Genomic DNA, 27,468 nt, shown 5'->3' with positions numbered 1-27,468 from the left:
GGGGCTGTGCGTGCAGAGGAGGGGAAGCAGTGGCATCTGCCTGACCGTTATTGGGCCTTTGACACCCAGCGGGGCCAGTGTGGGCAAGGTTGGCGAGAAGCCAGCCAGCCTGGCCCTGCTCGTCCAAGGAAGTTGGTCGCGTTCTGTCAAGTACCGGACACAGGCACTCCTGCTGTCTCGGTCCCAGTGCCAGGCCCTCCCCTCCGCATCACCGCCCTCAGGTCTGCCCCGCCCACCCCGCTGGTGGATGGAGCTCAGGCCCCCCGGGCTGTCACAGGCCGCCTTTCCCTGACCTGGGTTGGGCTCTAACACCTCAGTAATCTGGGGGGAAAGCTCCAGGGTGTGGCCGGGAAAGAGGAGCTTTTGCCAGCCTCTCATTGCACCGAGGCCAGGGAGGCGGGCTTCCCCAGAGCTAAGGCGCTCAACAAAGTCATGGCAGGCAGTGGCGGACGAGGACCTGAACCTGTGATGTGTTGTCCAGAACCTTCCATCTCAGCGCCTCCTGCTGCTGCCCTTCCCTTCCGGCTCCCAGCAGCAGATAGAGAGCTTGTGGCCCCCACAGGGTTGGGAGAAAACCCCAGAACAGGGCCTCGGCACTGCAGTCTGGGTGGGGGACCCCAGAGCCAGGCACAAGCGGTCAGAGGTGGTCTCCTGTGCGTGGCCCAGCTCCTGGCACATCCAAGACAAACTGTGTTTGTAACTCACTTTTATTGTTTCTTTATAAACTTCCTCTCACATGGAGGAATATATTGTTATAGTCATTAGCTTATCTCTTTTCTTTTTTTAAAACTCTATGCTAACAGCAATGGAGCCAAGAGGAGGAAAAACATAAGCTACGATAGAAAGGCACTTAGAACCTGTTAGAATACTGATATCCTGGAATGTGCAACAACAAACCGACAACAACAACACGTACACCGGCCCCTTCGGGCCTGGTCTATCACCGAGTCACATGCTGAGCTAATGTCACCTTCCAGTGCCCTGTTCCTCCGCTCCCGGGGCTTGAGTCTCAAACCCCTCACCCCAATGGGGACTTAAGGCCTGGGGCCCTTAGTGGGGGTGGGGGTGCCTGGGTCCTGGGTGGGGCGCGAGGGAAGGAGACCAGCTCCCTCCTGCTTTGCTCACAGCCCCTTCAAGGGGCAAAACCAGTGCTGCCGGGCCCTGTCAGTGGGCCGGGTCAGGGTGACCCCTCTGGGACAGAAGGGCAGTCCAGGAAAGGGCAGGGTCAGCAGAGCTGCTCAGAGGAGGGGAACTGCAGGGCTGCTAAGGACCCCCCGCAGTCCCGTAGCTCCCTTGTTCTGCAGCCGGCGACACGGAGGGCTTGGTCACTGTGGCCAAGGGCAGGGCAGGCCTAGGAGCCAGACAGAGCTCCTGACTGCTGGGCCAGCACCTCCCAGACGGAACCAGGCCCCCTACGGGGAGGGAATGTGAGGGCTCAGGGCGGGGAATGAGACACGTGCTGCACCGCCAGGGCCTGTGGGAGAGCCCAGCTCCCTGGGCTTGGGCAGCAGTGTGGGCTCTGGGGCACATGGAGCCCCAGCATCCTTAGCTTATTCTGGCCCCCTCCATGGGGGAGCAGAGCAGGGACACCTAGGGCAGGAGCTCAGCTCAGAAAAGCCAAAGGAAGCAGCCAGGTCACCAAGTCCAGGCTCTTTCGTCTGGCTTCCCCTTCCCAGGCAGAGGGGCAGGGCCCTCCCAAGGGCATCCTTGGCTGCTTCGCGGCCCCTCTTACCCTCCTCAAGGCCAGGTCCTTCCGTCCATGGCCTCTGGAAGCTCCCGTGCCCAGCACCGGCCTGGAGCCCTCCCTCGCCTGTGCTGGCCGTGACTTGGTGCTCCCAGGACAGGAGCCGTATCCCAGCCCGGGGTTGTGCCCAGCCAGCCTCCCCTCCTAACAACACCCTGCAGGCCTCCACAGCCCCTTGTGCAGGGTGGCACCACCCCAGGCCAGGCCAAGCCCAGCCCCACCTATTCCCTGAGCTGGGCCGGCCCCAGGTCCTGGCACCTCTCCCCGCTCAGGGCTCCCTGAAAGTAGAGGGAGGCCCAGTGGTGAAGGGGCAGATGAGTAGTCAGCCAGCCCCCTCAATCTGGAGGGTCAGCCAATCCAGAGGAGGGACCGACCCTCGGGCAGCGTGCTGGCTGCTGCAGATGGCAGGCAGTGAGGGGCAGCTGGCAGAGCGGGCCTCCCTCTCCAAGCTGGGAGGCGCCTTGTCATAAGGTAAGGTGGCTTCTTCCTGTGGCTTTGCCAGGGCCTGCGTCTGTCTTGCTCTCCCTCTGGAGGGTAGACCAGAGGGAAAGGCGTCAGGAGCCCCCAGAGCAGGGGCCCAGTGAGGCTAGGCAGGATGGGGTGGGGCCTCGATCCCAGGGGGTCCTCACAGCTCACCATCAAAGGGGGTGGGGAGGGAGCCTGGCGCTAGTCAGGAGGGCAGATGCCACCCCACCACCCCCACTGCTCGGACAGGGCTGGCAGGTGGGCAAGGGAGGGAGGGTGACCTGCCTGGTTGGCCACTGGATGAGGGTGGCACTAGAGTTGGGGGATGGGGGGACTGAGGGCTAGGTGGAGGATGGGGTGGGGTGGGGCAGAGGTGAGCCAGGCCTCAGCACCCAGGAGCACAGCTCTCCCTAGCTGGCAGACCCAGTTCCTCCCTTGGGAGCCTGGGGTGCCAGCAATGCCCTTCTAGCACCATCCTTGCTGCCCAGCTTATCTGGGGCTGGGTCTGCCCAGGGGACACAGCCAACTGGGCCCTGGGGCCGGAGAACATTATTGCCATTTCGCAGAAGAGTTTCCGTTCGTCGGGGGGGGCGGGCAGGGCTGGGAGCCGCCGGCTGGGCTACAGGTGGTCGGCGTCCACGGAGTGGGTTCAGTTCACCACGGCCGGTTTGAGCAGCACGGAGCCCGGCGGGATGACCACCCAGCCAGGAGTGAGCGCCTCTGGGCTGCTGGCCGCCGAGTTGACGCCTGTGGACAGGTCCAGCACGGTGCCCGGCAGCAGGGGGAGGCCATCGGGACTTGGCCGGGAGCGGCCGCTCTCAGTCCTCTCCAGGGGGGTCTTGCGGCCCTCCGTGCACAGGGCCCTGGCCGGCACCGCCCCACGCCCCTTCTCCCCCTCAGCCTTGCCGCCAGCGGAGCCAGCAAGGAGGGAGACCACGGGCAGGCCCAGCCCGCCAGCCCCAAAGGGCGAGGGCAGCAGCGGGTTCTTGGCCAGATTGAGGGGCAGGACGGGACCGGGCAGCCCAGGGCCCATGCCCCCTGCACCCCCACCACTCCCGCCATTGCCACAGGCCAGGGCGCTGAGGTCAAGGGGGCCGGGGGCCAGGGGCAGAGGCAGGCCAGGCAGGCCAGGGCCTCCGAAGAGGGCAGCCGGGTTGGGGATGATGATCTGGGCCCCGCTGACGTAGGGGCTGCCGTCAGGGGCGGGCAGCGGTGGTTTGGGGGGCGGGCGAAGTTGCAGCAGCTCTTGCTGCTCGTGCGACACGAAGTGGCCGTGGGCCTTGATATGTTTGCGCAGCGAGCTGGGGTCCGTGTAGCGCTTGTGGCAGCCGGGCATCTTGCAGTAGTAGGGCTTGTCCACGTAGTGGGTACGCGTGTGCTTGAAGCGGTCACTGGAGTTGGAGTAGCGCTTGTTGCAGCCCTCGTAGGGGCACACGTAGGGCTTCTCGCCTGTGGGCGGCGCCGGTGCCGGTGTGAGGGGTTCCCGCCACCCAGGCCATCCCAGCCCAGTTTCCCACCCCCCACCACCCACTCGAGAGTCCCCAGGCCCCTCACCCCAGACCGAGACCTCCCTGAGAGCAGGGGCTGTGTGATTTGGGGGGCGCTGTGCTCAGCACCGGCAGGAGCTCTGACTCCGGTGGAGACGGCAGGTCGTGGCTGCTGAGAAGCCAGCCTGTGGCCTGGCTGTGTGTGCCCTTGGTCTCAGGCCTGTGCTTCAGACTTTGATGACAGCGACCAGTTCCACAGGTAATTGCTTAAAGACCCTGCTAGGGCCTGGCTCACAGTGAGCGCTGCGTGGATGCCCTTGGCCCTGACAACACAGTTCCTCCAGATTTACTAAAGGGCTGCTCCCGCTGACCAGGGCTGGCCGGAGCCCCGTGAAGCTGTGAGCCTTTGAGATGTGCCTCTAGTGTAAAATATACACCGGAGTCCACAGACTTTGTAGGAAATGAAGAATTTCAGTGTCTCCTTGATGTGTGTGGGGTTTTTTTGTTTGTTTGTTTTTTGGCCACGCAGCGCAGGCATTCGGGATCTTAGTCCCCTGACCAGGGATCAAACCTGCGCCCCCTGCATTGGAAGCACAGTCTTAACCACTGGACCGCCAGGGAAGTCCCTCCCTGATGTTTTAATATTAAATATAATTTTTTTTTAATTTTGAATATATTGAGTTCAAGAAAATGTATCATTGTAATTCACCTCACCGTTTATTTCTTTGTACTTTTTTCAACGTGGGCGATTAGGAAATTTAAAATTAAGGGGCTTCCCTGGCGATCCAGTGGCTAAGACTCCACACTCCCAATACAGGGGCCCCAGGTTTGATCTCTGGTCAGGGAACGAGATCCCACATGCTACAACTAAGAGTTCGCGTGCCGCAACTAAGACCCGGCGCAGCCAAATAAATAAATATTTTTAAAATAAATAAATTAAGTGTGTGGCTCTGCTGGCCAGTGCTGGCCCTATTGTGTGCTGGGGTCCATGAGGAGCGAGCAAACACACTGCAGTCACAGGTGGCATGAGTCGACGATCATACAAACACAATGCCGAGTGTGACACAGGAAGACAAGTCTGTGTCCTGAGAGCGCGTGGCGAGGGTCTGACCCACGGGAGAGGCTTCCCCAGCAAGTGGCACTCAGAAAGGGACCGCCAAACAGTTGGGGTACGCGCCTGTCTCTTGGCTGCGGGGATGGCCCGGCGCCCGCGCTCCAGCCCCACCCTCACCTGTGTGTGACCGGTTGTGGATCTTCAGGTTCTCCAGGCGGGAGAAGCTCTTGCTGCAGGTGGGGCAGCGGTGCGGCTTCTCATTGGTGTGTGTGCGAATGTGGATGAGCATCTTGTATCTGCTCCAGGGAGGGCACAGGAGGAGCACAGCTCAGCCGCTGGACACCCAGGCCCCCCTCCCCACCCACCTCGCCCTCCCTCACCTGGCGTTGAAGCCGCGCCCATGGCGGGCACAGCCCTCCCAGTGGCAGCAGTAGCCTGCATCCTTTTCGGGCTTGACGTGGTAGTCATTGACGTGGTCCACCAGGTCTTGTAGGAGCTCGAAGGGCTGGTTACACTGCAGGGCCAAGAGGGTGCTGAGCCCGAGTGGGGCCGCCACCTCCCCCAGACCCTGCCCCACTCTTCCCAACCCCCACTCACCTTGGCCCAGCGACACACCAGCTGCTTGGGCAGGGGCAGCTCTGGCGAGAGGCACTTGTCCTTGGGGGGGGTGAGGAAGGAGGAAGCAGGCAGGTGCAGGGCCCCCCCGGAGCCTAGGGGCAGGAAGAACTGGAAGGAGCTGGGGACGCTGTCCAGGTAGCGCAGCGGCTGGAGGTCCTGGGGGAGGGCAGGGGGCAGAGCTGGTCAGCACCTGCCCACGGGCCAGTGGGCCCAAATCCCACCCCCACACCCCCGGTCTCCCTCTGTCTGGGGGTTGAGCTGTGTCCCACACGAGGACATGTCCCAGCCCCAACCCCTGGTACCTGTGTGCATGACCTTGTATAGAAATAGGGTCTTTGCAGATGTAAGTTAAGAGGTCAAACTGGACAGGGGCCCTAAACCCAGTGACCAGTGTCTCCATAAGAGAAAGGGAGATTTGGAGACAGACACACAGAGGGGGGGAGGCCGTGTGATGACAGAGGCAGAGAGTGGAGTGACATGGCTAGAAGGCAAGGAGCACCTGGAGCCACCAGAAGCTGGGAGAGGCAAGGGAGGACTCCCCCTAGAGCCTTCGGAGAGAGCATGGCCCTGTCAACACCTTGATTTTGGACTTCAGCTTCCAGAATAATACATTTCTGTTTTAAGCTACCCAGTATGTGGTCCTTTGTTACAGCGGCCCCAGGAATACACCTTCTCTAGAACACACATCCCCTCCTTACCGGGCCGGTGGGCACTGCAGGCAGGTCCCCATTGCCCTGGCGCTCAGGGGACAGCGAGCTGCTGCCATTGGGCGAGTCCAGCCCGGACGGCGGCGACAAGCTGAGGTCCACCAGGGGGGCTGCTGAAAAGCGTCCCTCTACCTTCTCGGGGAACTTGGGGTTCAGCAGGAAGCCTAGGGGAAAGGCATGATTCAGGGATACTGGAGCCAGGAGTTCTGACGGGCCAGGCCCTCCTGCCCACGACTCCTCCACTGTGACTCTGGAAGCAGACACCAGCCACGCCCTGCCCCCCCCACACCATCCTGGGACCCAGGAATCTGAGTAGCAGCCTGTACAGCTGACAAATGTGACCTCTGCTGTGGTGAGAGCTCAGCCACTGGTTAGAACGGGAAGTACCCATATTACAGATGGGAATGGACTGGCACACAGAGTAAGTAACTGAATAGAGACTGGAACCCAGGGCCCCTGGTTCCCCATCACAATGTCTGGTAGGGACCTTTCTCACTTCTCTCCGGTCCCTTTCTGCCCCCTTCTGTAACATGAAAGGTTTGGGATGGGCTGCTTCCAGAGCCTTCCAGCTCAGACGTGGTAGATCTGGTTTTCAGGGTCCGCCGGAGACGGAGCAGAAGACCTGAGCCCCAAGCACCCCCTGAGAAGCACTTGCTGGGCTCAGTCCCCAGTCTCAGTTGGTCTGGCTGACCGACCACTCTGCCTCAGAGCCCAGACACTGGGCCGCGGGGCCTTTTGTTACTACCCATGAATCCCCCGTGCCCCTTACCAGCTCCTCCAAACCCTCCCAGAGGCCTCAGTCTGAATCCTGGCTCTGCTGTGTCAGCTTCAGGAGCTGGGTAAGTCAGTTCCCTCCTCCCAGGGATAGTGTCACCTCCAAAGATAAACTGCTGGGAGGATGGATGGACAGTGTGGAGGGCGCCCTAAGTGAGGCTGTGAGGGGCTGTGACTATGTCCTGGTGGATACACCTGGGACGTTTTTCCTATCGCCAGGGCTCCATCAGGGCTCAGAGACTGCTGCCCTGCCCAGGCACAGTACCTGAGGGCGGGGAGCCCGGGGAGCCCGGGGTGGGGCTGTCATCCACTAGGCCGAGCTCCCTGTGCAGAGCTCGGTGCCGGACTGCACTCAGTGTCCTCTCCCGCTTCTCTCTCGCCGCCCGGAGCTTCGTGATGCTCAGCTTCAGGTCGAGCGGCTCGTCCAAGGAGTGCATGTTGATGGGGGCTGGGGGGTGGGGGCGGCAGCAGGCAGCGAGGGGCTCCCAAGCTGGTATTCAGGCAGGAACCTGGGAGAGGACAGGAGCTGTGTTGTGACACTGTGACCCCAGACTCCTCCTCGGGCTGAACCCATTAAAGCCCACAGGAGCGGAGAGGCAGTGGGTGTTGGGCAGTGTGAAGGCTGTCTCCCCGGGTAGAGAGACCCTCTGAGTGGCTCTGGACAGCAGGTATCATGGTGAGCCAACCACCAACCCACAGCTAATTCCTCCACTTCCCACGAGACTTTTCTGGGAAGCAAAGCTCACAGGGTCCATTCTGCCATGAATGGAGTTTTAGTGACACTGCCTCAGGTTGCAGAGCTAGGAAGTGGCAGAACCATCAGATTCAAGGCCACATCTTCTCCCTGGCCAGGCAAGTCCCAAAGGTCATTTCTGACTGAGTGGGAAGTCACGCCTGGGACATATGCCTGGTATGAGCTGGAAGACCCAGAACCAGGCCAGGAGGGCAATGAGTGTCCTCCCAGGTGGCCCTCAGAGGTGCTAGTTACTGACCGCTAGCACCTAGGCAGCTGTGGTCACCTCCAAGGGAATGAGGCTGAGAGCTTGTCCCAGGCAAGCTGTGCGAAGCCTGGCCTGGCCCCAAGGGTTGGGCAGACAAACAGGTGCCCTTGCCTCCCAGGGGCAGTCCAAGGAGAGGGTCCCACAGGAGTGGGGAGCCCAAGGGCTCTGGGCCACCACCAGGGGGCAGCTGGGGACTGTGGCCCAGCCAGGCCAGCCAGGGGCAGGGTAGGGGGAAGTGATCAGCTGTCTAGTGGTTAGTAAAACACATACATACATAATTTTTTTTTAATGGTGATGATATTCTTTTATTTTGAGTGGTGAATTTTCACCACTTTGAATTTCTCAATGGTGTAATTTTTTTCACATATAAGTGACCCAAGAGCAAGGTCAACTCTTTATTCCAAATTCAAACATCATTTTTTACAGCAGCAATCTTTTCACATGCTGGGAAATGGTGTTTCCTCGTGTTTGTTAATTGAGATGATCACACCCTGAAAATCTATCTGCCAAACAAGATACTCTCCGTCGTTCACCGAATCTAGCTCTTCACAATTTAATAGGAAACATCCCTGAGACCACCACATGGTAAAAGACTTTGTATATTTCACCAGTGTGTGTGTTTGCAGAGCTGCCTGGAGCTCTCTCCACGGAGCAGGACGGGGACCCCACGTCCTCACTCATCTTCTCCAGACCAAGCCCCTCAGCAACTTGGAGCTTGCTCCAGCTCCAAGCCCAGGCTCATCCGTCTCCCCGACAAGCTCCACTTCTGCCAAGACCCTCCGCACACACAGGTAACAGTGGTCCCCTCCCTCACTTAGGACCCTCTGCTTCTGGGGACGCATCCCAAGACCCCAGCACATGGCTAACATTGGAGTCTCTGAGCCTGGGGAGGGGGCAGCATTATCAGAGAATGGGTGGCCACACTTGGCTGTGGGACCGAGGTCTGTGACTTTACTTTTCCCTGTTAAACTCCATCAGGTGGGAGCTGGCAGATCTGTTTGGATTAACCCGCAGGCCATGCATGGGCCAGGGGCTCCCAGTGATGCCGGGGGGCTGGGACCAGACTGCCACCCTGTCCCCTTAGGAGCTCCAGACCCAGGTGGGCAGGTGACAGTGATGGATGGACCTGGGCCCCCTCCACTCTTCCTCTGGCTGGGCAGGGAGCTGCCCTCTGCCTGACCCACCCCCCCAGTTATGTCTGTCTGTCTGTGTGTCTGCCTGTCCCTCCACCTGTTTATTTTTAGACACAGGCCCAGTCCAACCTCCCTGAAGCTCCTCTGTGCTGGGAGCCTGGAAGGGGAGGAAGGAAGTAAATATTTATGCTGATTAAGAATTCAGGAGCCAGGAAGGGCTGGTGGCCTGGTCCTTCAGCTGGCCTAGAGCCACAGGCCTCCCCACAGCCTCTGTCCCCCACCCCTCTACCCGACCTTCTGGAGAAGGGGACCACGAGGGCAGGATAGTTTGGGAACTGGGAATTCAGACTGACACTGACTCTCATTGGCAACACTGCCCAAGTAACATCCTTTGGCCCCTGCCCGATACCCTCTCCTAAGGCCAGAGGGGAGCCAGGGAGAAGCCGTGGGTCACCTTGTTTTGAAGACTTGTAGGAGACACTGCCTCAGCCCAGAACTAGGGAGGACCCCAAAAGGAGCTTGTCTACCAGGGTGAGGCTGGGACTACAGCACCCCCCTTAATCAGCAGACCCAGTCCCCAGAGACCCCCCCCACTTCCTGCCACTGGGTCCTGCCCTGGGAACAGGGGTTCATTCTGATGAAAGCCAGAGCCCAGCCAGGAGGCCCAGCCTCCCCACCCCTGGGAAAGGAGGAAGGAGCCGCCCCCAAAAGCCCACAGCTCCCCACCCTGGGCTGTCCCCACCCAAGGGGAGATGCCTGTGACCCCCACTCCTGCTCTGACCTTGGCCAACGTCAAAGTGTCCCCTTCCACCCCCCACCCCCAGCCAGCAGTGGCCAGTTCTGGGCTCGGGCTCTGCTCTTTGTTCCCGGGCTGGGTGATGGGGGCAGTCAGAGAGCCAGGGTCACATTCTCCTGGGCCTTAGAGGCCCAGAGTGGGTACGCAGCCGGGCCTGGAACCCCGGGACTGGCGCTGTGATCACCTCCGGAGGCCGACAGCCAGCCATCCATCACCCGATCGATTTGGGGGTGGGGAGGTGGACACTCGGTGTCTGTTTCCCGGAGAAGGAGAGGGACGCTCCGAAGGGTGACCCGCCTCGCTGAGAGTAGAGGCGAGTCTCTTAGGTAGCGCGGAGCCTGGCTGCGGAACCCTGGCCTCAGTTTCCCGCTGATCGCGAGGTGACGCGACAAGCGCCCCGCTAGCGCGGGGTCATGCGGTCCCCCAGCGCGGGGGTTGGGCGGGGAGGCGGCGCTGAGGTGGCCGCGCAGCCGGGCGCCGCTGCTCCAGCTGCGAAAGGAACTAATTAGGGCGGAGGGAGCGGGAGGAAGCGGCGCGGGTGGGAGCGCGCGGGGGTGGCACGGGGACCACCGGGGCGGCGGGGGCGGGGCGGGGTCACCCCGAGGGTGGGCCGCGGTGGCCCTCGGGGGCCCGGCCCCCGCCCCGCCGCGCCCGCCTGCTGGCCGAGCGCAGACAATGGCCGCTATTGTGCGCCCTCCGGCCGCGCGCAGACGGCCCCCAGCTGCAGCGCCCGCAGCGCCCTCCCGGCCCTACCTGGCAGCCCGGCCCACCCCAGCGGGGGGCGGGGCCGGCCCTTCGGAGAAACTAAGGCCGGGACAAGTCACCGCCTCCGCCAGGGTCCTGCGGCGTGGGGTGGAACGCACAGCCGAAAGCGGGGGTCAGCATCCATTAAGCACCTACCATGTGCCAGGAGCCGTCTGTGCACGAATTCTCTGAACCCTCTAAAGTCGCTCTTGTGAGTGACGCCGTTGGTTTCCCTGTGGCACAGATGGGGAAACTGAGGCTCAAGGTCACCAGGCTAATGGGAGCCCGCCGGCAGGAATCTGCTCTGGAGAAAGCCCCTCGTCCCTGCTTGGGAGAGGGCCGCTGGCTGGGCCTGAGCCGGGAGAGGGGCCTGTGTGGACAGGCGGCGGGCTTGGCACGACCCCTGAGAAGCGCTCAGGGTCTCCTTGGCAGAAACAGAGGACAGGGCCCCTGTAAGAGGGGCCTCCCTGCCCACCCCACAGCAGCGTGGGACCAGGTGAGCGAGCGCCAGGGTAGCAGTGTTGTCAGGGCAACGAGAGGCATACCCCTTATTCCCAGGGGTTGTCCTGAAACTGCCCTTTGAGCAGCCATGACCCGTCCAGCCTAGGACTTGGGGACCAGGAACCAGGAGGTACCTCTCAAAAGCCCATGTGACTTTCTTGCTATGGAATGGAAAGCAGAAGCAAGTTCCTGGCTTCCTTGCATCTGGAAGGGTGCCCCTGCATCTGGTACAGGGACCATCATTGTCAGCACGTGGGTCTTACAGAGGGGGAAGCTGAGGGCTGGGAGGGGAGACCTCTGGCCCAGGTTGCATGAGTGGGTGGCATGCCCACTGTTTAAGGCAGGTGTTGTCTCATCCCCATTTACAGATGCAAAAACTGAAGCTCAGGGAGATTAAGTGATCTGTCCAGGGTCACACAGCTTGTCTGTGGAAGAGCTGGGTTTCAAGCCCATGTGAGCCCAGAAGCTGTGTTCACCATTAGCCCCTCCTGGGCCCATGGACGTGGGAAGGGGCAGGCAAAGGGGGTCTGGCTTCCCACCCCCTCCCTGCCCAAGGGTTTGTGGGAGCTAGGTGCAGAGCCCAGGAGGGACAGCAGGCCGTGAGTGGGGGCTGGAGGGGCTGACTATTGGAGGGGGCCCACAGGGAGGCTTGGGGAGCTGAGGGCAGATATGCTACGAAAGCAAACGGCCCCACAGCCCTGCATTCCTGGGAACTGCTGCGGTGCCCTGCTCTGGCCAAGAGCTCCACCCTCCTCAGCCGCGCAGTGGCGGGGGCCGGCGGGCAGGGGCAGGCCTCATCTTCTCAGGGCCCCCCTTCCTGACCAGGCCACAGAGCAGGGCTCCAGTATGGGTCAGACCACCTGGGTCTCCAACTTGGCTCTGCCACTTCCTGCCCATTTGACTTAGGGCAAGTCACCTCCCAGTCTGAGCCTCATTGTTGTCATGTCTAAAACAGGACGATAATCATAGTATAAGACATACCCCTCGGGCTTCCCTGGTGGCACAGTGGTTAAGAATCCACCTGCCAATGCAGGGGACACGGGTTTGAGCCCTGGTCCGGGAAGATCCCACATGCCGCGGAGCAACTAAACCCGTGCGCCACAGCTACTGAGCCTGCGCTCTAGGACCTGCGAGCCACAGCTACTGAAGCCCACATGCCTAGAGCCTGTGCTCCGCAACAAGAGAAGCCACCGCAATGAGAAGCCCTAGCACTGCAACAAAGAGTAGCCCCCACTTGCTGCAACTAGAGAAAGCCTGCGCCCAGCAACAAAGACCCAACTCAGCCATAAATAAATAAATAAATAAATAAATTTAAAGACATACCCCTCATTGGATTTTGGGGAGAAATCAATAAAATGGTGTACATCCAATGATCAATGTTTCCCGCTAGTATGTAATGTTCAGCACCTAGAACACTGCTGGGCGCATAGTAGGTGCTTAATCAAACTTGTGAATGGTCACCAGCTCTGCTGAGTTCCCCAGTCTTTGGCCAGTTTGGGGCTGTGAGGACAGCTGAGAGGGGACCGGCCCTCCCACTGTAATCACAGACAGTCTCACCCTCAGCTGGGAGTACCTGTACTTCAGTTGAGGGTGTAACTAAACAAGCTTGTGCCCCTCGGAGGGCCGCAGTCTCTGCTATCCAGTGGAGTGGCCACAGCTAACCCAAGCCACCTTCCAGAGCCCGATTGCATCAAAGAAAGAGCACTGGGAGGCCCTGGAGAGGCTCTGAGCAACCCTGGAAGAAGGAAGCCTCCTCCCAGGACCCAGGGGGCTTATCCTGAGGCCTCGACCCAAGCAGGTCCCAGGAGAGGGGCCAGTACCGGCAGCACTTCCTGGAAGAGCGTGGGGTTCGCCTTCCCCAGGAACCTCTTGCTTGACAAGCATACCCCGCCCCCACCCCAAGATGGGCACTCAGCCAGCATGGGAGTGAGGGTGGGGGGCTTCCCCAGGTCCCCTGGAGGGCAGACCCTGCCCAGGTGGGAGCTCAAGGGCCTCCAGGTGACGCAACCAGGGCTGAGCTCTCTGCTTAGCCATGGGGGCCTCGGGAAAGCTCCCAGCTGGGCACCTCCTGAGCAGGGGTGCATGCCGGGAACCCCCACTTGGGTACGTTTAGAAAGCGCTACCCAGAGCCACGCTACCAGGTCCCAGTCCCCTGTCACACCTCTGAGACTTGGTTTCCTCATCAGGAATACAGGCCCCATGGATAAGGTGCCAGCTCACGGGGCACCCCACAGGGCGAGCTTGCCAGGCACCTGGCACACAGGAGGTGCCAGCAACTGGTAGCCTTGAAGATTCTTGTTTCCAGCCCTGGGCTGGGGGTGCCCCACACAGTAACTCAGCCTCCAAGGTCACCCAGATGGTTCAAGCAGCACTGATGCTGGAAGGCAAGCAGCTGGCTCCCCTATGCCCCTCCTCAGCTCCAGCTTCCCAGGAGCTACATTTCCTTCCCCAATGCCAGCAGGGTGACACCAGGCTCAAGCTCGGGGGCGGGGGGGGGGGAGCAGCTCACACATGGGCCAGGCCTGCACATGCACACTCACACAGACACACACACCCATCCAGCTGCAAGGGCCAGCCTGGCACAGAGGCCTCCCCTAGCCTGGTGGCTCCAGGCCCATCAAGGCGGCCTCCCACCCCCCCCACCCCCCCACCCCCCCCACCCCCCCCCCCCCCCCCCCCCCCCCCCGCCTGCCTGCCTGCAGCCACCTTTGCACAACTATGTCTGGTATTTTCCTGTCTGCCCAGCTTGGGGGTGGGGGGGGGTGGTGTGGGGCTATGAGCACTGCCTGCACCTGGGCCTCAGCCAGAGGCAAGCCCGCCAAGCAGCCCCCACGCCCAGGTGGCGGGTGGAGAGGGAAGGGCTGGGCCCCCAGGCCGCCCAAATCCCTGGGAGGGGCCAGCACCAGGGGAGCCAGACAGGGACACACACCAGCAAGGCTTAGGCACAGCAGCCCAGGCCCTGCCAGGCAGCACTGCCACTCGGAGTGGGCGGGCAGGGCTGGGAGCTCTGCCAGTGCTCTCTAGGGCCTGCAGAGGCGTTGGCCAGTGTCCCACAGGACATGGATGGGCACCCATGGCACCCCCAGACATATAGGCACATGCATATGTGTCACACCTGTGCACACACAGGACATGGCAGGTAACCAGGGTCAGGGTCCTGGACCCAGGAGTCTCGGCTTATGGGTGGGAGCGGGGATGAGGCCCAGTCCCCACAGAGAAGGAAACACTGTGCTTCCCACACTTAGCTTGGCTGCAGGAAGAGCCCAGGAGTGCCACCCAAGTCCTGGGTGCCCCTCCTCACGGCCCAACCCTCCCACCACCCCGGGACAGGGACCCGGCCCACTGCGAACAGCCCCCACCAACTCAAGACCGCAGGAGGTGGCAGGAGGCGGCTGAGGCGGCTAGGCGGGCTCTGGACTTTGGCCCTTCCCTCCGCCTCATTTACCAACCACTCAGTTATGCATTCCAACACCAGGCCCTCCGCTCGGTCCTGGGGGCCCACAGATGAATGAGAATGAAGGGCGCCCAGACTCACAGAGGTGAACAATGTTAGGGGTGAGGCGCTCGTGTGTGTGTGTGTGTGTGTGTGTGTGTGTGTGTGTGTGTGTGTGTGTGTGTGTGTTGGGGGGTTGGATCCAAGTTGGCCACGTGGACATGCAGTGAAGCGCTGGGGTCCTGACAAAGAGTGCTGTGGGCCATCTCCATTCATCCTCAGGACCCTGTGAATTAGGTGCTATTCTCCCCACTTTCCAGATGGGGAAACTGAAGCTCAGAGTGGTCCAGTTACCTGCCAAAGTCACAGAGCTTATAAATAGCACGGCTGGGATTCACCTCCAGGCTCCAAAGCCCACATTCTTTCTGCGCCCAACACTGCAGAGGCCTGGGAGTGTGGCCCCAACTGACCACAATGAACCCGCCTGTCATTCAGCAGAGGAGGAAGCCCAAGAGAGAGGCTGGGCCAGGACCTGGAGGGTACTGGGGAGCCATGGTCTGCTCTACACAGAAGACTGCCATCTTCCTTTTCAGCCCAATCTCCTGTTCCCAGGCTCTCCCCTTCAGCACCTCCTTTCTCAGGACTCCCTGCCTCCTGCTCACCTGATGCTCTTGGGTGCTAGCTCCTGCCTCACAACCTTCTGTGCTTCCATATTCTCCTCTAGCTGCCACTCCCCTCCGATCTCCTCCTCCAGAGAGTCTCCCCTGATTCACTCTTTGCCTCTTGCAGCCATACATGGCTGTTCTTCCAGGTGCCTGAAAGCTGAGCAGAGGACCTGCCTCTGTCCCCACACCGCTGAGGGCAGCATCCTTAGCCCTGCAGTGGCCCCTTGCTGCCTGCCACACTCGCCCTGGGTCCAAGTCCTCACAAGTGCATCACTAATGCCACTCCTTCCACCACAGTGAACTGAGCAGCAATGGGAAGTGCTGGGGACTCAGAGCCAGACAACCAGGCCTGCTCCGATTTGATGTGAGCAAGGCTCTGGGCCTCAGTTTCCCCATTGGTGAAAGGAGGGGGCTGGCCTAGAGTAGGACCAGAGCTTGAACATCCAAACCACACCCCTAACGGCACCATCACACCTTCTCCCTCTCTCTTTTTTTTTTTGCCCATGCTGCAAGGCATGGATCTTAGTTCCCCAACCAGGGATCAAACCCATGCCCCCTGCAGTGGAAGCACGGAGTCTTAACCACTGGAGTGCCAGGGAAGTCCCCAGCCCTTCACTTTTCTCAAACACTTGGTACTCAGTGAATGTTTGCTGAGTGAATGAGAGAACGAATCCATTGGTGGTACCTACCAGCAGAGGAGGTGTGGAGGGGCTTAAGGCCCAAAGAGGGAAGTGGCTTGCCCACGAGGCAGGGCCCTGACACAGATGTCTCCTCCTCCCTGTCTGGGGCAAGGGTCCCAGGAGCAGACCTGGGCGGTGAGGGTAAGGCAGTCAGCATCACCCTGATCGGTTGGGATGACCAGAAGGGCGCAGTTCCCCCAGCTTCATCTCCTGCCACTCCCACCCAGCCCTGACACAGAGCCGCCCCAGAACAGCTGGTCTAGACCAGGCCCAGCAGGAGCTCCAACACAAACTCTGGACTCCACCCCCATGCCCTCTTCCCAGCCACCCCTGCCCCTCCCCTGCTCCCACTCTGGGCAGCAAAGCAAGTCCAGAAGCCAGGGGCATGAACCCAAAGGAAACACCCACTGGGTGGGGCCTTGCCAGGCCTGGCCTGTTTCAGGCCCTTGGGGCCCAGGGCCCACAGGACCACTCAGGGTGTCCACTAGGTATCCTGAAGGGGGTGTTGGGGGCCTGGCCTGGAGGAGGTTGGGGCTGGCAGGCAGATAGCCAGCAGCACTGGAATGGGGGGTACTTTACAACAGGCAGGACGATGGAGGGCCCCACGGCCTTGGGGGGAGGTGGACAGCACAGCTCTGGGTCAGTCAGCCTGGAAGTGTGGTGATGGGGGTTGCCGGGGGTCTGGACTCAGGAAGGAGTGGCCCTGGGGAGAAATGGCTCAGGCAGGCTGGGACTTGCCAGGCAGACCCAGGCGGACGATGGGGGGAGGGAGGGAGGCTTCCTCCAGACACAGCTGTCCCCACATGATGCCCATGCAGAGGATGGTGGGCAGCAGAGAAGCTGGGGGGATTCCCAGGCTGAACTGACATTTCAGGGGCCAGGACCACACAATCCTAGGCTTTGGTTCCCCCTGACCCTCCCTGATCTCAAGTGACCCTGGGCCAAGCCCTCAAGTCTGAGCCTCAGTTTCCTCCACACCCGCCTCCTTACTCCCAGGGTCCCAGTGGGATGCTACCCTGTGAGTGTGTCAGGCAAACAAGACCCTCGGTCAGCCAGGCAGGATTGTCTTTCTGGAGGCTCCCGGGGGCTGACTCAGGCAGCTCAGCAGTCTCCTGGGGCCTCAGCAGGTTCCCATCCTCCCTTGGCCATGACTGGAGGAGGGGGCCAGGGGCCGGGTCTGAGTCCTTCTGCAGATAGCCATCTGCCATGATGGGGGTACGTGTACACATGCATGTCACACATGCTCATGTCGGGCCCTCGCTGTGGAGGTACTACCTGGCCTCTCTGGCAGTGAAGACAAAGGACCTGAGGAGGCTCCAGCCACCCCCCAGTTATGGCTCTGGAGGATTCTCAGCCCCCGCTGCCCATCCCCCACCAGGGGCAACTGGAGCAGATGGGAAGTCCTCCCCCATCTCTGTGGCCCCCAGGCCCCTCCAGTTACCCAGACCCTCCATCCCATCTGAGAGGGGGAGGGGAGTGAAGAGCCAGAGCTCCCTGCCCCCCAAGATGCCCAGAGCCAGGGCCTCTACCCTGCCCAGCCTGAGGGAGCTTGAAGAGACATGTCCCAGGCAGGAGGCAGGTCAGACCTCTGGGGCTCCCGGAGCACCTGGGAGGGGTCCCACAGCCCCAGAGCTGGAATGGGAAAGAGGACCAAGGACCCCTGCAGACCTGGGCCAGGCCTCGTCTCCCCCGTGGAGAAGTCTGGAGCTGAGGCCAGGAGGATCAGTGCCAGGGAGAGGATGGAGGCTCGGGGCCCAGTATGCACAGCTGCTAGGGCCAGCTCGGGCCCCCGCAAGAGCAGGCTCCTCTCTTGTGCCAGGCCCCCAGACCCCAACCCCACCCTCCTGAGCCATAGCAGATCCAGGAACTCAGGCCCAGATGCCCATCGGCCCTCTTCCATCCTGTGCCTCAGTTTCCTCATTTGTCAAATAGGGATCAATGGGTCTCTCTCACGAGGCTAAGGTAGCAATTTCAGGTGACAGATGTCAGTGCCTGTGATGGCCACTGGAAGGCATCCTTTTGATTTTCTCAGGGAGCTGTTAGAGGCGTTCCTCCCCTGATGCTCCATCTCCTGACCCACTTCACCTCCCCAACCGACCCCCAGCCCCCGGGACCTGAGCTGATATTTTTATTAGTTGGAGAGACAGCAGGGGTTTATAGGGCTAAGTTGGATCCTGGAGAGAAACCTGGGTCTACTCCAGACCATGCCCCTGCATAAGACACCCCCCACCCACTCAGCAAGTCCTTTCCTGTCCAGGTGTCAGGGTCACCCCAACCCTGGCTGATCAGCAAAGCACTAGAGGTCCTGGGTGAAAGTGCAGAGTCCCTGCCCCCAGGGTGGGACTGAAGTGGCCACCCTGGAAACCACTAGGGCAGATGTGTCCCAAGGGCCTTGCAAAAGCTGTGGTGTCTCCCACCCAGGGCTGGAGGCAGGCTGGGGCAAGGCTGGGTATCCCATCCCCGCCTGGTCCTGGCATTCTCAGAGAGGTGAACCCCCAGACTCATGTCTGGACTGTGGTCCATCTCTAGGACCCTTTCACAGGCCCTGGGAGGGGAAGCAATCTGGGCTGGGGGGAGATCCACATCTTTTGGCTGGCCCCAAAGACCCCCTCGCCAGCCAGGGACACCCCCACCTCTGAGAAGGGTGCTTATCGAGGTGAAGGGAGGACCACCCAGCACCTTCCAGGGGTCAGCCCTCTGGCCTCAGTCATCTGTGTGAAATATAAAATGACAATAATAGAGGAGGACTTCTCAAAGCCTCGAAAAAGGCAGACCCACCCCCCACCGCCCCATTCCACTCGGCTCAGGGCCTCCCCACTGCAATCCGAATTTCCCACTTGGGTGAGGGGCCTCTTCAGCCCTGCCTGGAACACGGGAACCTGGGGAGGCCTCCTGCGCGGGAGAGAGCCAGCAGCGAGCCAGCAGCAGCCCTCGCCCCAACCCCTGGTGTGCCTCTCAGCGCCAGGGGCCCCACCCCAAACGCCTCCCAGAGAGCTCAACTGCACGCCCCAGCCCCACATCTGGTCCCCCAGCCACAGCTGTCGCCACCCTCCCTCATCCTGGGATTGCCCCAAACTCTGCCTGGCGCCCGTCCCCGCCCCCTCGCCCAAGTGGGAAATTCGGATTCCAGGCAAGTCGAGTTGGGGTAGATGGAAATGCACATAGGAAAATGTCAGGAAAACACATTCTTCCTTCTATAAGGCAGCTCAGACCCCAGGAGGATTAGGTGGCAGATGACACTCCCACCGCCTGGGCCAAGGCCAGGAAAGGAGGGGAAAAGGGAGAGGGGTCCACACGATGGGGCTGAGAGGGATCCAGGCCCTCTGACAAGCTCCAAGGAGAGGCCCTGGCAGAGCTCTGTCCCCAGACCAGTTTGCGCTTTTGCCCGGCACTCCCAGCAAGGAGGGGAGCCCAGGCAGAAGACATCGCTGTGGCTACCCATTTGCAGCTGGGCTTTTCAGAAACAACAAAAGCTTTGGGGGGGGACTCAGTTCACAGGATTGTTTAAAATGAGGTTTCTGGATGTCTGTGGCATTCAGTTATTCATAGTGGCTCCACCCACGGATAATTGAGAGTTGGCTTTTGTTGGCCTTAGCCCCCTCTCGGCACCCCCCACCCCCAGGTCTTCTCATGGACTCTGCAGGTCAGGAAGCTCACCTTGTCTGACCCCTTGGTTTTACAGAAGAGGAAACTGAGACCCAGAAGGGGGAAGAGCCTGGCCCAAGGACCCTTGGGAGTTGGTGGCACCGCCAAATGTCAAATCCAGGACATCAGACTCCCAGGCCAGGGGCTTTTCCCACTCACCCTCCAGGCTGTGGCCCAGCTCCAGCGAATCCCCCAAAGCCACTGACCCCAAAAGCAGTGGTGCCTGGAAGTGGGGTGACTCACTGTCTGGCTTCCTGGGGCACCTCCTCCCCATCAGTGAGGGAAGGACTGGCAGGTGTCCCTGTGTAGAGAGCCAGGAGCAGGGAGAGGCCCCCCCCAGGGGTCCTGCATCAGGGTCACTCAGGGGCCGAAGAGCCCCAGCTGGAGGGATTTAACATCAAAGGTCAAAGGTCACAGACAGGGAAGGGCGGGCAGGCATAGGGGTCAGAGGGTCAGCGCTAATGGCAGCTCCGGAAAGGAGGGGGAGGGGAAGGGGCTAAGGAAAACGGGGCCGCTTTCAAGGGGTCTTCAACCCCCATAAATGGTGCCCAAGCCCCTGGCACTGCCTCCTGCTTGGCTGACTGTAGACAGGGCCAAGCCAAGCTGGGCTGGGCTGTGAAATGAGCTGGGCTGGAGCTCAGAAAGGGGTGTCCTGGGAGGGGCCCCCAGGTGCAGCCCCTCCCCCAGTGCCAGCCAGGGCCAGCTGGGAGGCCCAGCCTGGGCCCAGAGGGGAGAAGGAGGAGCAGAGGGGAGGTGCCGAGGAGGTCGTGGAGAGGGTTGTGTGAGCTGGGCTGGAACAGCTGTGGCACCGTGGCACTGGTGTGGGGATTGGGGAGGGCTGGGCGGGTGGGCACACTGAAGGGGCCAGTTTCCCCTTCCCTGGGCCTGTCTTCCGTAGCTGCTGGTTAAGCCCCACCTTCCGTCCAGGATGTCAAGACAAGGCATGTGGGACCTTCAGATGGCTGCCTCCAAGGACCACAGCTCAGGCCCTGTCCCTGGCCCAGACCAAGAACCATGGGAGCCCAGGCCTTGGCCAGGTCCCCAACTGGCCTGGCTGCCCCCTCAGTGTCAAGCGTTCCCTTCAGAGCCAAGATCCTGGGCTGTGATGGCTGGGGGCCCAAGGCTCCTCCCAGGATCCCTTCCCGCTTCCCAGGCCCCAGGGCAGGGCTGGGCAGCTCCCTGCAACCATCACTGCCCAGGGTGGCCGGCCAGGCGGGCCCTCCTGGAGAGGCGGACAGGCCGCATGCTGCCCTGCTGTGGCCTGAGTACCCGGCTGGGCAGGGCAGTGTGCCAAGGCCTCCAGGTGCCAGCCTGGATTCCAGCCCCATCCCAGGGGGCCTTCGGGGAAGCAGGGCGCAGGCATCTCCCTCCTTCGGGATGCACCTGCCTTGCCCCCTCCTTCCGCCCCCTCCAGACCCTCCCTCAGGCGGGTTGGAAACCCCTGCCCTCCCCACTCTACCAGACCCTTCTGCTTGCACCCAGACAGCAGGGGAGGAACAAGTGTTGGACAGGATGCCAGCTCCCAGTCCTGACCCCCCGGGACGCCTCCCTCCCCTGGCCCGAGGAAGGTCGGGGCTAGCCAGGGGCAGCAGGGGGAGACTTTCCTGGACCAGGGAGGAGACACCTTTCAGCCCCCATCCTAGAAACAGCCCCGCCGTGTGAAGGGGCGGCTGCCCAGCTGCCCCAGACAAGTTCATGGCCGGGCTCGGGGGTAGGGGTGGGGGCCCCTCTCACCCCGCAGCACGCCCCCACCGCGGCCGCCCAACTTCCCCGCCGAAGTTTGCTCCCGCCCGGGGCTCGGCCGCAGCTCGGCCCGGCCTCCGGACAGAGGGAGGTAAGGAGGGAGGAGAAAGACAGAGAGACGGAGGGACGGGGCCGGGGAGCCGGCGAGGGAGGGAGCGCGCGAGCCAGCGAGCGAGGGAGCAAGCGCGGGGGCCCCGGCGAGGGCTCACAATGGCCCGGGGCGAGGCGCGGACGAGGGAGGGGGAGGCGACCCTCGGGTCCCGCAGCCCCCGCGCGACAGGCCAGCCCCCCTCGCCGGTTCCCGTCCCCACGGCGCGATGCCTGGGGTCTTCCTACCTCGGCGGCGGGGGCGGTCGGGCTCCCGGCTGCGGGCTCCGGCGGTCTGGGGGCAGCGGGAGAGCGAGCGGGGGAGGGGGCCGGGCGGGCGGGGGCCAGGGCCCGAGGCTCACGGGGCGCAGGCTCCCCTGGCACGGCCGCCCGGCGCCCGGCCGCTCCGCCACATCTGCAGCTCCGGCAGGGAAGGTGGCCGCGGCGGCCGGGCCGTGCGGGGATGTCTTAGAGAGGGAGGGAGGAGGGAGGGAGGAGGGAGGAGGGAGGCGGCGGGAGGAGGGACAGGCGGGCCGCGGAGGAGGGGTAGGAGGAGGGGCGCGGGGGGCGGCCTCCCTCCCTCCTCCCTCCCCCGCTGCTTCCCTCACTCCCGCCCTCCCAGCAAACCCCTCTCGCCGCCGCGGCCCCAGGTCCGGGGCGCCAGCTGCCAGGCGGGGCGTGCGCGTCGGGGGGAGGGGGCGGCCGGGAGCCGGCGCTGGGCCGGGGGAGGGGAGGAAGGGAGGGCGGCGCGGCCGGGGGAGCGGGCACCGGGAGGGAGGGGGCGCTGGGCCGCGGCCGAGCCGCGCGCGTCCTCCGCGGCCCCATCCTCGGGTACCCCCCCGCGGCCCCGCCCCCGGTCCGAGGGCAGCTCTAGGACACGGCCCAGGAGGTGGCCTGGGGGTGGCGGGGTGGGGAGGGACGTCCCGCCCTCGGGGAAGCCCGGAGAGGGGGCGGCGCGCGGAGGAGGACCGGAGAGAGGGTGTGCGGGCCCAGAGGAAAAGCCCCAAGACCGGGAAGATGGAGGAGGTCGCGGCGGCCGAGGGGTCGGGGGCCCCTCGTCTCCCTCTCGCGGGGTCACCTTGGCCTGGCCCCCTGCGGCCCCGGGCGGCGGGGAGGGCGGCAGGAATGCCTCTCCGCAGGCCCTGATTTCTCCGCCCAGCTCAGTTCCAGGAACGCGCGGGCAGCGCCCGGCGGGCAGAGGCCCTGGCTCCGGATTCGGGGCGGTGCAAGCCAGGATTCGAGGTGGGCCTCAGCCCATCCTTCCCGTCGGACGTCGGGCGGGTCCTCGCCCTGCCCTCGGCCTCAGTTTCCCGTGGAATAAGGAGGTGGCCCCACCGCGGTCTTGGTCCCAGCAGTTGGGACAACCTGCATTGTCAGGACGAGCGCCGCTGGGGTCCTTGATCGCGCCTGGACCCTCAGCTCCCAGCGCGGTGCCAGCGGTTAGAAAGTGGAAGGAGTGGGTACACGCGAATGAGAAAGCCCCGCACCCGCACACGGCTAAGTTGATTTCTACCTCCTGAGATTTAACCCCAGACTCGCATTCTTAAGTGTGTTTTGTTTGGGCCAACCCAGAGCCCCTGCCCAATTATCTTCTTGCTGTCTGGTGGCAAATCTTGGTTCAGAAACAACCCTCCTGCTGTTGGCCAGCCCTGCCAGTTGGCCTTGAGGGGTCCAGGAGAGGAAAACCATCCTCCATAGGTGAGGCATCTGACTCTGGGCGTAATTTTGCCTTCATTCGTGTAGTTGATGCTGCGGTGCCCCGCCAGAGCCTGGGACGAGTGGGTCTTCATCACGCAGCATCCTCAGTGTGTGGCACGGTGCTTGGAACATAGTAGGTGCTCAGGACATGTTGCTCGTATGGACACAGAGTAGGTGCTCATTCCATCTTAACTGAATGTACATATGGTAGTGCTCATGACTTTTGCATGAATGGACACATAATAGGTGCTGTGAGCTGTTATGCGGACACAGAGTAGATGCTCATTATATTTCGGGCAAATGGATACATAGTAGGTTGCAAGAATGGACACGTAGTAGGTACTCACGACTGTTGCGTGAATAGACAGAGTAGGCGCTCATGAACTGTTGGGTGATACATGAAAGGCCAGTAGGCCTGGAAGGCGGCAATTTGGGGGTGACCTCCCCTGCCCCCATCCCACCCCAGTTTCCCTCGTGTGGATAATGTGGAATGAGGCCGGGTTAAACATTAGCCGGCAGATGATCCCTGGGGAAGGCCAGCTTCGGGACCTAGCGCCTTCTGGAAGGGGCTGTTAAGGGCCGACTCTCTGGGTCCGCCGACCTACCAGTGTGTGGGGAGGGGCGGAGACCCAAGGCCACAGAGCGCCCCCTTCCGGCATCCCGGATCGCAGCGATTTAGCCCGCATCGCGGCCGTGAAGCCTGGGGCCTCACTTCGTGCCCCGTTGGCGGCGCCGGGCTCCAGCCCCGAGGGAATGCAGGTGTATGGAAAAGAGGTACACAAGGGGCTAGTTTTATAGTTGTTAAAAATGCTTATGGAATGCTTACAGGATGCCAGGCACTGTGCGACAGTAGGGACAGAGAGTGAACAACCCCAGCCATCCTTGCCCTCCTGGGTCTCACAGTTCAGTGGGAACGGATTCAAGTGAAATCCAAAGGTCTCTGCCCCACGAGGGGACCTGACCATAAGAAGCCTTAACCCGGAGGGCCTTTCTTATTTGTTTTTCTACTCCCGTTTGTTTTCATGGACAAGCATGTTGCTCTCAGTGAGAACTCTGACTTGGGATTCCAATGTTTGGATAGTGAATATTAGTATCTCCTTTCTGAGGTTGATGTGAAGATTAAATGAGGTACATTCTCAATACACATTAGTGGTCACTACCAGGTTTCAAGCCTGACCCACCGCTTTTCAATTCCAGGACCCAGCTGGGGTCCCCTTAGGTGCCAAATAAACCCCTAAATTTGGCACCTGGAAATCCAACAAGAATGAGGAACTCTATATATATTAGCTTGGCGGAGTTGACCCAACCAGAAACCCCCGATTCTCAGCCAGACTAGTTCTTCCTCTGTATGAGATGCTTTACTTTCATTATATTCACAACAACCCTGATGGTGGGTCCTATTATTATTCCCATTTTGCAGAGGAAGAAACTGAGGCAGAGATTAAGTAATTTGGCTAAGGTCTTAGAAGCTAGTAGGAGGCATAGAACAGATTGCAGTCTCAGTCAATCTGATTCCAAAGCTTGTGTTATAACCCGCTACCTCCCTGGGGCATCAGATAAGTGGCAGGATAGGGGTACGGGACGTTTCAGAGGGCCAGTCTCTGAGAGGGTTTTTCACAGTATGCTTTTCTGGAAGGCAGCACCTGCTACAGTAGTTAGGCCAGGCATGGCTTCCTCCTTCTTAGTGAAAGGTGGGTGAAGAGGGATGTCCTCTTCATAAATGCTTCATAAATATTGCTGTTATAGACTGAATGTTTGTGTCCTCCCCCAAATTCATATGTTGAAGCTCTACACACCCACCCCACCCCCAAGTGTGATAATATTTGCACATGGGGCCTTCAGGAGTTAATTAGGTTTAAATAAGTTCATGAGGGTGGGGTCCCCATGATGGGATCAGTGCCCTTACAAGAAAAGGAAGAAAGATTGGATCTCTTTCTCTCTCTCTCTCCCTCCCCCTCTCCCTCCCATGTGAGGACACAGCAAGAAGGTGGCTGTCTGCAAGCAAGGAAGAGTCCTCACCAGGAACTGAATCTGTCAGCACTTTGATCTTGGACTTCCAGCCTTTAGAACTGTGAGGAATAACATGTTGTTTAAGCTACCCAGTTTGTGGTATTTTGTTATAGCAGCCTGAGCTAAGATAATTGCTAATATATTTGGGGGCTGAATCTGGTCCCCTAATCTTTCATCAATAAACATTTTTTTTTTTTTTTGGCCACTCTGTGCAGCTTGTGGGATCTTAGTTCCCCAACCAGGGATTGAACCTGGGCCCCAGCAGTGAAAGCGACGAGTCCTAACCACTGGACTGCCAGGGAATTCCCAATAAACATTTATTGAACATCTCCTAGGTTCCCATTCATTCAACAGATGCTTATTAAATTGTTATCATGTGGTCATTCAACAACATTTATTGAGGGCCTACTGTGTGCTGGGCTAGCAAACCCAGCCAGGTCTTCAAGGAGATCTCTCAGTCTAGTGGGGACTCCTTACATCAGTACCCAGAGGAGACATGGCTTACTCATTCACACACACATACCTGCCCACTGCAAGGAGGGTTTCCTGCACAACATGATGCGTAGTAAGTAGCTTTTCAATTAACACACGATGCAAGGTCCAGCAGAAACTCAGCTGTATAAGTACGGTTCCTGTCTTTCCAGAGCGTTTAATCTATTCTAGGGGCAGGAAGTGAATAATACAAGACAACACAGAGAAGTGAGCCTGAAGACCTATGTTACAGATGTAGGAGAGATGATAGGAACCGGGACAGATGAATGGCAGCAAATCCCAAACTCTAGCCCTTGACCTTAGCCAAGTCATCGCATCTCTCTTAGTTTCCCTATCTGTGAAATGGTGATCCTCATGCCTGTTATGGAGCTATGTGAGGCTCTACTGAGAGGGCACACAAAGGGCTCCCACCAATGCCGGGAGGGGAGAAAAAGAGTGCAGCAAATGGTAGCTATTATTGTTATTAATGAAGCCTGCAACCCACTGTGAGTGGGGGCCCAGGCACAAGGATGGAGCGATGGCAGGAGTGAGATCAGGGTGACTTATTAACCTTGAGCAGGCAGCCTGGGGAGATCTCTCCCTGTTGGTGCTGGCTTGCCGTGGCTGAGGGCTGGGGCTGACTATGGGTGGAGTGTTTATTCTGGGAATCAGCCCTGACTGTTCCTCACTCCCTGCTCCAGTGAGAAAGAAGGGCTTTGAGTCAGAACTGAGCGCCCTGCTGGGCCCAGCATGTATGACCCAGCCCACCTGCCAGCAGGGCCCCTGGCTGAGAATGCCCAGGGGCCAGCAGGGTCATTTGGGTTTGAGACACACTCTCCCCGTGGGGACTCACCTGACCCCTAGAGGGCCTGAAGTGCTCAGCTTTTGAGTTCTGGAGGCTGAACTCTGGATGCCAGCCTGGAGTGAGTCTCCTGGGTTGCGGGGGTGAGGGAGGGGGAGATATTGGAGGTGCGGGTGTCTATGCTGTCTTCTCAGCCCCTAGAAGAGCCCCTGGTTCCTTCATCAGGGCCAGCTTCATGGACGTTCACCTGTGCAGTAGCACGAGCCTGACATTTAGTAGGGCCCATGCTTCGCTGAATGTTCTGCCGTCACTATCTTTTTTTTTTTTTTTTTTTTTTATTTTATTTTTGGCTGTGTTGGGTTTTCGTTTCTGTGCAAGGGCTTTCTCTAGTTGCAGCAAGTGGGGGCCACTCTTCATCGCGGTGCGCGGGCCTCTCGCTATCGCGGCCTCTCTTGTTGCGGAGCACAGGCTCCAGACGCGCAGGCTCAGTAATTGTGGCTCACGGGCCCAGTTGCTCCGCGGCATGTGGGATCTTCCCAGACCAGGGCTCGAACCCGTGTCCCCTGCATTGGCAGGCAGATTCTCAACCACTGCGCCACCAGGGAAGCCCTGCCGTCACTATCTTGAGATTCTTAATCATTTTTAACACACTGTTCAAAACTGAACCAGTGCATTTTCATTTTGCACTGGGTCCGGCAAATTGTGCAGCCTGTCCTGCCCTCATGCTTTGGTTTCCCCCAGTCTGTAGCTTTTCCCTTGAATGAGGCGTTCAGACCCACCCCTCAGCCACGCCCAGCCAGCCAGGAGTGCCTTAAGTAAGCCCATTTCCTGCAAGGGGTGGTGGGGGGGGCGATAAGCACCTGCCCCTCCAACCTATTGGTACCTACCTTTCCGGAAAAAGCCCAAGGCCGGCTGTGTGGTGGTGGGTAAGTCACTCAACTTTCTGACCTTCTGGTTCTGACAACACTGTACTTAGCTGAGTTGGACTGTTGGGAGGGTTAAAATAGGTAGTTCATATAACATGCACAGTGCCTGGCACAGAGTAAGCGCTCAATAAATTAGAACTATTATTATGTTTTAAAAATGAAGATTATTACAGGCGCTAACTTGGAAGGAAGGGTTAGCCCCATCCCTACGGACCTGCCCCAGGAAGGAGGAGCCGCCCCTCCCCTGACCCCGCCCCGCTGTCTTCCGAGGGAGGAGACCCCCC

General features: G+C 60.4%; 1 protein-coding gene and 1 long non-coding RNA gene across 3 annotated transcripts; one reads left to right on the top strand and one right to left on the bottom strand.

Annotated features, from left to right (window-relative positions):
- Positions 1-689: 689 nt before the first annotated feature.
- GLIS2 (GLIS family zinc finger 2) lies at positions 690-21,897 on the bottom strand. 2 transcript variants are annotated; one of them, XM_082362136.1, is made up of 9 exons: positions 21,527-21,897; positions 10,680-10,756; positions 10,077-10,268; positions 7,115-7,358; positions 6,067-6,239; positions 5,348-5,524; positions 5,131-5,264; positions 4,928-5,049; positions 690-3,658 (listed from the first exon to the last, which is right to left on the bottom strand). In XM_082362136.1, the coding sequence occupies exons 4-9, from the start codon at positions 7,284-7,286 to the stop codon at positions 2,859-2,861; spliced, it is 1,578 nt and encodes a 525-aa protein (XP_082218262.1). In that variant the 5' UTR covers positions 7,287-7,358; positions 10,077-10,268; positions 10,680-10,756; positions 21,527-21,897; the 3' UTR covers positions 690-2,858. The 2 variants fall into 2 exon arrangements, with proteins under 2 accessions (XP_082218262.1, XP_082218263.1); XM_082362137.1 differs by having other exon boundaries at positions 4,928-5,046; positions 21,527-21,888.
- A 317-nt stretch (positions 21,898-22,214) lies between these two features.
- LOC309614199 lies at positions 22,215-25,328 on the top strand. Its single transcript, XR_014236068.1, has 2 exons — positions 22,215-22,519; positions 23,021-25,328. It is a non-coding gene; the product is annotated as an uncharacterized lncRNA (long non-coding RNA).
- The last annotated feature ends 2,140 nt before the right edge of the window (positions 25,329-27,468 follow it).

Source organism: Balaenoptera borealis (genome assembly GCF_965194805.1).
Source record: "Balaenoptera borealis genome assembly, chromosome: 16".
Taxonomy (NCBI): Eukaryota; Metazoa; Chordata; class Mammalia; order Artiodactyla; family Balaenopteridae; genus Balaenoptera; species Balaenoptera borealis.
The sequence above is the reverse complement of the archived record's forward strand: the minus strand, read 5'-3'. Positions and strand labels throughout refer to the sequence as shown.

Coding starts and splice junctions, on each gene's coding strand:
- GLIS2 (XM_082362136.1), bottom strand. CDS start 7,286: ATGCACTCCTTGGACGAGCCGCTCGACCTGAAGCTGAGCATCACGAAG. Junction 6,240..7,114: donor CCCGGGCTCCCCGCCCTCAG/GTACTGTGCCTG, acceptor CCTTTCCCCTAG/GCTTCCTGCTGAACCCCAAG. Junction 5,525..6,066: donor CTGCAGTGCCCACCGGCCCG/GTAAGGAGGGGA, acceptor GCCCTCCCCCAG/GACCTCCAGCCGCTGCGCTA.